The sequence below is a fragment of the Rhinoraja longicauda genome, chromosome 33, assembly GCF_053455715.1.
Source record: "Rhinoraja longicauda isolate Sanriku21f chromosome 33, sRhiLon1.1, whole genome shotgun sequence".
Classification (NCBI taxonomy): Eukaryota; Metazoa; Chordata; class Chondrichthyes; order Rajiformes; family Arhynchobatidae; genus Rhinoraja; species Rhinoraja longicauda.
The window spans coordinates 7,536,488-7,544,256 of NC_135985.1; the positions used below are offsets into that span (position 1 = coordinate 7,536,488).

At 41.6% G+C, this 7,769-nt stretch overlaps 1 protein-coding gene across 2 annotated transcripts in view; it reads left to right on the forward strand.

Moving 5' to 3' along the window:
• The window catches only part of tmod2 (tropomodulin 2), a 53,327-nt gene extending 47,606 nt beyond the window's left edge, over positions 1-5,721 (forward strand). For both annotated transcript variants that reach the window (XM_078427215.1, XM_078427216.1), the window contains 3 exons: positions 148-291; positions 1,877-2,021; positions 4,021-5,721. In XM_078427215.1, coding sequence (XP_078283341.1) covers positions 148-291; positions 1,877-2,021; positions 4,021-4,055 — 324 coding nt within the window. In that variant the 3' untranslated portion in view covers positions 4,056-5,721. The remainder of the gene's footprint in view (positions 1-147; positions 292-1,876; positions 2,022-4,020) is intronic.
• The last annotated feature ends 2,048 nt before the right edge of the window (positions 5,722-7,769 follow it).

Genomic DNA, 7,769 nt, shown 5'->3' on the forward strand with positions numbered 1-7,769 from the left:
AACTGAAATTTCATTTTGCCATATTATATTCCATTTGTCAGGTCAGTTATTCAAATGCGAGAATGCCAAGAACCTGGGTTTCTGAGTGCACGTTAGAAGCTTTGTTATTGAGACTGCATCTGCTAACATTTATCAAACTTTTCAAAGGGTTTAGCAGATATGCTGCAAGTAAATACAACACTTAGAAGTTTAAATATTGAGTCAAACTTCATCACTGGTGTTGGGATGCAGTCGATCATAAATGCACTGAAAGAAAATGAAACCTTAATGGAGATGAAGATTGATAATCAGGTAAGCTTTTTAACAAATCGTGATCTGTGGTGTTCTGATAAAACGCTGAAATGTTTTATGATCCTTTGGACCTTAACTGAAATAGCCTAAAATGTCTGCATCAATTGTGAACCAGCAGTACCTTTGCTCAAATTTGTTGCGCATCTTGTTATGTAAATCTTTGATCTAAAAAAAATGTTCATGCTTTCTACCAACAAGTAAACATTGCATCAACTTTTCCAACGGTTTCTCTGTATGACTTGCCAAGATGTGTGGAAATACATTGGCCTATTTTTTTTAAAATGCAAGCTGAATGGGTTTACTCATTTGAGTGTTTTATGTCATATATAAAAAATTCAATTTATGACAAATGGCTGCACATTTGTAAATTTGAAGTGTTTTAAGTGTTAATAGTAATGTTCAGTTCTGAAACTAAACTGCTTTATATGTAATCCCAAGCCATTTTGTACTCAATAGTCAATAGTCAATAGTCGTTTATTTGTCACATACACATAAATGTGTAGTGAAATGAAACATTACCCGCAGTTAAACAATAAGACCAATAAGAATAATCAATAAAAATGCAATAACACATACAATCACAACTAACACCAAACAAAAAGAAACATCCATCACAGTGAGTCTCCTCCAGTCCCTCCTCACTGTGATGGAAGGCCAAAAATGTCTTTTTCTCTTCCCTGCCGTCTTGTCCCACGGTCAGGCTGTTGGAGTTGCCACGTCGGGGCGGTCGGGGCTCCCGATATAAATTGAAACTGCATATTGTCACTTTCTAGAGAGAAATACAAAATGACCACCTTTTGTCATCTCTTCTGTTCTATCGGGGTTTGGTGGGACATTCCATTATGGAGAGGAGACTGTTGCCCATCTCTTTGCAGATTGTGGATTTGCTGGAGAATGATGTAAAGGTCCTTGTCACAGTTCATTATGAATACACTACTCTCATCTGCGGGCTGTTCTGGGGACACATTCCAAGACGGACATCAAGTGCTACCGGAGGACCATCAATTCGGTGACACTCATTGGTCTGTCTGAAATTCGTTGGTCCCCCAGCGCAGCGAGATGTCCGTCTGGACTGAGTGAGGTGGGAGCACCCCTCAAACAAGGGAAGGGAGACCACCCCAGGGGCCATGTGAGTGGCAATTGTGCTGTGTGTACAGGAGGTGATAACACACGGGGTATAACACTGGCAATACTGAACGGAGAGCAGCACGGCGGCACAGCTGCTGCCTCGCGGTGCCAGATATCTGTTTGATCCTGACCTCGGGTGCTGTCTGTGTGGAGTTTGCATGTTCTTCCTGTGACTGTGTGGGTTTCATCCAGGTGCTCAGTTTTTCTCTCACGTCCCAAAGACGTGCGGGTTTGTAGGTTAATTGGACTCTGGAGATTTTCCCTGGTGTATAGGGAATAGACGAGTAAGTGGGATAACGTAGAACCCGCGTGAACAGGTGATTGATGGTTGGCGTGGACTCAGTTTGCATACTGTATCTCTAAATTAAACTAGGGTCACACAAGGAATGTTTAGTTTATTTTGTATTTTTAATTACAAATTAGATTTATTTTTAAAATAAAATGTTTCTGCTTCCAGCGCCAGCAGCTAGGAGCAACGGTTGAAATGGAAATAGCACAAATGTTGGAAACAAACATCTCAATCTTGAAGTTTGGATATCAGTTTATGCAACAAGGTCCACGAACACGAGCAGCGACAGCCATAACTAAAAACAATGATTTACGTAAGTCAGATCTAGTCACCGTCCGCCGTAACATAGAACATTCACTCCAGATATTTGGGCAGAATTATAGACCGGAAGGGCTTCAGAGGGCTATAGGCCCAAATGCAGGAGAATGGAACTATCCCAATATGCCAACTTGTTACTACCATCCTCATCTTTGGACACCCTGTGCGTAGGGGCGAGGGTAGGACCGAAGATGTCCTGGTTGGGTTGATCCTGGGCCTGGTCAAGCTGGCCATCCACGAGTCACAGCGCCAGGCAGTAGAGGGCTTTGCCCGAGCCGGCTGCCTGCCCCTTTTCTGGGGTTAAGTGATCATTCATCATGGATGATAAAAGCTAAGTGCTGCGTATGCTGGAAATCTGCAATGGATGCAAAATACCAGAAATACTCTTTGACTCATTTAGGACCTCTGATGAGATGGGTTTTTTTTTCAATGTTAAATATTAAACTTCTCATTTTATTTAATTTTACTTCTGTATATGTTAGAGTTTTAGAGAGATCTAGTGCGGAAACAGGCCCTTTGCCCCACCAAGTCCGCACCGACCAGCGATCCCCGCACATTAACAGTATCCTACACACTAGGGACAATTCACACATACACCAAGCTAATTAACCTACATACCTGTGCGTCTTTGGAGTGTGGGAGGAAACCGAAGATCTCGGAGAAAACCCACGCTGGTCACAGGGGAGAATGTACAAACTCTGTGCAGACGGCACCCGTGGTCGGGATTGAACCCGGGTCTCTGGCGCTGCAAGCTCTATAAGGCAGCAACTCTACCGCTGCGCCACCGTGGCCGCCCTCTGGGTCTTGGCCGTGGTCTAGTTGGTGGACATTCAGGCTTTTGAGGAAGAGAACAAAATTTGTGTTGACAGTGCAGTCAGTCAAGCCATTCCTCTCTCAAGTTCATGCCTCCAGAAGACATTGACACCTAGGAATTGGTTTGAGTAGTTCAACTCATTTTGACCTATGTCTTCTGTAGTTAAGCTCAGCATTCAGAATCACAAAAAATATGAAACCTGGCATCTGGAGGTATTTTGGTTCAATTGAAACTTAGATTAGCTGAATTGAATTCTGATGATCAAATGCTTTTGCCAACATCCATTCCCATTTCACAATTGTTTGGGCCAGGCACTCACCATCCTCTGTGGAAAGAACTTGCCCTGCACACCTGCGGTTGAGGCAGCTACAACAGTGACATTTAAGAGACATTTGGATAGGCACATGGATATTCAGGGAATGGAGAGATATAGGTTATGTGCAAGTAGATAAGAGTTGATCTTGGTATAATGCTTAGCATTGTGTGTTGAAGGGCCGGTTCTTGTGCTGTACTTTTCTATGATTCACCATGCAAGTTTTCTTTCAGTACAGTTACAGGAAAAGTACTCTTTAGAAATCCTGTGGTGTCATTAGTTCTGTCTGTTTAAATGGGAAACCTTGAGGAATCTTTGCTGTTACAACGTACCTATGAAACTATAATTTTTCTTCAATTTATTTTCCATAAACAACGTAATTATCAAAACAAAACCATTTTGTGTGAACTAAAGGTTTGTGTTGCTGATATACCTCTTGAAATCGAGCTGCAAGGGTACACTTTTACATTCTGAATTATTTTTGTTTCTGCTAGTTGCTGTCATCTTGATTCTTCTTCTGGGATGAGTTAATTAAACTTCACGCACCTTTCCAGCTGTCCAACCACAAAGTTTCAAAAATGGTATTAAGTGTGAGCATGAAACTGGAATTACTGAACTAATCACCAGTTTTCTGACTTTGCACTAACTGATTTTAGTTTTTCTTTTACTTAATCTTAACTTCACTGCTTGACATATTTCTGACCAGTTTGAAAATCTGAGACTGGATGCAGTTTTAATGCATGTTCAAATACTGAGTGGACCAGAGAAGTTATAAACTTATAGAAGGTAATAGTGCCTGCCTGTTTTAAGTGTTTGCGACTGTCATTTTAAGCCTCTACAGTTACACTCTTTCTGTTTTTACTACAGTTCGCAAAAAACGAATTGAAAGAGATGCATATTAGGAGTAACGTGGACCCTGTGGCTGCCTGGTGCTCTATTTCATCCTATGGAAGATCCACTACAGTGTGTTGGGCAAGTTGCCAAGCCTGGGTCAAGGCATTCATATATTTGCTGTCTGGGTAGAAGGGAAACGACTGGAATTTAACTCCTCCACTGTTCTAGTAGTAGTTTAACAGTAACTTTTACCCACATACATCACACTTTTTTCAAACTTTTTTTCAGGGAACCTCACAGCACCAAACTATCTTGTTATGCAAAAATATGTTCGAGTAAAATATCCAGGACAGGAAAAATGTTTGACTTGAAATTTGCACTGTGCCCAACATCAAGTATTTTTTAATCTTTTATAAACTGTAATTAAAATCGTGCTAAAATTGTAGTATCTTGTGCAGTTAAGTGTCATTTTTTGCACTGCACTTAAGCTTTCAATGTAACGAAGACAAAATACTTTTTTTAAATTTTGTATTAATTAAAAGCGATGATGAAATTTGTCCTGGGATGCTGATTTGACCGGACTGTGCGGAGTTAAACCATGACCTCTGAAGGTATCTATTGATTTTCCACTTGAACGTGGGAAAGACAGTCAAATAAAGTCTTAACACGATTAATTTCTTCTGACATCCTGCCAAAAAATTACTTACAAATCTTAAATTCATTGATACTGTGCTGCAAATTGCATTTTACGACCAAGATGGTTTGCATCAATGGAAACTGTTGAAACAAAGTAATGAAATACTTGTAGATAATCTGAATGGACTGTTAGTTTGCTACAGTCATAACTGTTTAACCAAAGATCAATAAATCTGGACATTTACAGTTTTATGCTCCTAATGTATTAAGCATTGAAAGCTCCATATATTTTCTGTGGGCAAGTTAGGTTGTATGGACTAATGAAGCTAATAGTATTTGAAAACATCTAAACAATGCTCACATCAGGTGTTAATGGTTAGTTTAAAAGAAACATCCATGCCAAGCTGCACTGAAAGCTCTGTGCAGTAAAAAGAATATTTTTTGCCCTCAAAAGTTTCATTATTTCAAGGTTTGTCTACTGTATATATAAAAACCCTGTGGCAGCATGACTAATATAACAGGAAATATTCTGAATGCTAGAACATCCATGCACATGCCCACATTTTGTGGTGGGTTGCTCGAAGGATCAACTTGTGAATGCTGTGTGACAAAGTGCTGGCGAGCCCTCCGTGTTTGTGTGGTTAAGCTATGTTATGATAACACAATGAATAGCTATGTCATTGTTTGTAGGCCCATGTATAATGGTTTCCCTGTCAGCCAATGCATCGTATTAATGTGGTGGTTCGTTCAAACATTCATTCATATAATAGGATTTTATAAAGAAAGCTGTTAGCTGCTTAACTGTTAAAAATTTAAGCATAATCTTACAAAAGATTTTGTCTGATCATGAATGAGTGTGACTTGTGGTAGTAATTGTTCACCGACTAAAAATGGATGGTGTGATGTAATTGTATCACATGCCCTTATTTCTCAACTGGCAAAGCATCCTTGCAGATGATGTAGGTGTTTATTGAATAATAATTGGTTACAATCAAAGTAAAATGCATATCCGAAATAATCTGTTAAATGAGGTAAGTTCATGTAAAAAAAAGTGCTGTGTGTATTTAACATGTACAGCATTCTACGGAAAAACTGAGGGGAATAATAAAGTTTTTAATACTTAAGCTCGTGTTTGTTTCTCATTTAATTATCGTTCAAAACCACGGGTTTTTGATATGGTTCCACAAAAAAACTGATGGGCACACAATTTTGGAGACCAGCATTAATGGGAAAGAGAATTAGCTAACTGCAGGCTTCTGTACCTCCTGCCTGATGGTGGCAGCGGGAAGAAGGCACGGCCCAAAGGCTGGGGATCCTTGATAATAAATGCAACCACCTTGAGACAGCACCGCATGTCGATGCTTTTGATGGTGCCCGTGATGGACCGGGCTGAGTCCACAACTCTCTGCAGCATTCCAGTGCAATGAAATTGTCCTACCAGGCCATGACACAACCAGTCAGCAGACTTTCTACAGTACATCAGCAGAAGTTTGTTGGAGTAATGGCTGATGTGCTGAATCTCTTTAAACTTAAGAAATGAGAGACACTGGTGCGCCCCTTTGTGTGACATCTCGGATGGTCCCAGGACAGGTTGTCTGAGATGTTAAAGCCCAGCTGAAAACCAAGTTTAGAGAGAGAAGTTGTACACTCAGGTTAACATGCTATTAGGAGCGGATCAATGCTGGGTCCTTAACTATTTCCAAACAATATTCGGGCGGCACAGTAGCACAGCAGTAGAGTTGCTGCCTTACAGCGCCAGAGACCCGGGTTCGATCCTGACTACAGGTGCTGTCAGTATGGAGTTTGTACGTTCACTCTGTGACCCGCATGGATTTTCTCCGAGATCTTCGGTTTCTTGCCACATTCCAAAGACGTACAGGTTTGTAGGTTAATTGGCTTGGTATAAATGTAAATCATCCCTTATGTGTGTAGGATAATGTTAGTATGCGGGGATCGATGGTCGGTGCGGACTCGGTGGGCCGAAGGGCCTGTTTCCGGGTTGTATCTCTAAGCTAAAGTAAGACAAACTTTCTCCTGCAGTTGTTTGCTACATTGGATACCTGTTTGGGTTTGCATGCCATGGAACTGAAATAGCTCCAATCTGTCACCAATGAGTGCTGGGTAATTGTGACAAATGTAACCAATGTTTATGCAAGTAAAATGAGGTGATTGGTCATTTTGTAACTTTCTGTTCAAAATCCCGGATAGTTTTAACCCTTCAAATGCACACCACTTTGCAATTCAATTCCACATTTTTGTTTTGATTTGTTTGGATTCCAAAGTCTTGAAAATACTGCTTGAAATGTTAATGAATTAAAAAAAATAAAATAAATTAAGCAGCTAAGAAACATTTCTCCCTGTCCCCTTTCACCCATTCCCCTCCCCCCAGCGTTACATTTTACTGCTCTCCTTATCCGACACCCCTTTGTCTCCTTATCACCTCAAGCCTTTGCCACTTACACCACCCATCTGCCAAGCCCCCTCCCTCACCTGTACACACCTACCACCTGCTGGACTTTGCCCCACCCCCACACTCTTTCCCAGCTTTCTTCTTCAGTCTGAACAAGGGTCATAACCTGAAATCTTGTCTATCCATTCCCGCCACGGATGCTGCCTGACCCACTGAGTTTAGTTTAGAGATACAGCACGGAAACAGGCCCTTTTGGCCCACCGGGTCCGCGCCGACCAGCGATCCCCGCACACTAACACTGTCCTACATCCACAAGGGACAATTCTTACATATCATACCATATATATACAGCCGGAAACAGGCCTTTTCGGCCCACCAAGTCCGTGCCGCCCAGCGATCCCCGTAAATTAACACTATCTTACACCCACTAGGGACAATTTTTACATTTTACCCAGCCAATTAACCTACATACCTGTACGTCTTTGGAGTGTGGGAGGAAACCGAAGATCTCGGAGAAAACCCACGCAGGTCACGGGGAGAACGTACAAACTCCTTACAGTGCAGCACCCGTAGTCAGGATCGAACCTGAGTCTCCGGCGCTGCTTTCGCTGTAAAGCAGCAACTCTACCGCTGCGCTACCGTGCCGCTACATTTACCAAGCCAATTTACTTACAAATCTGAACGTCTTTGGAGAGTGGGAGGAAACCGAAAATCGGGAGAACGTATAGACAGCGCC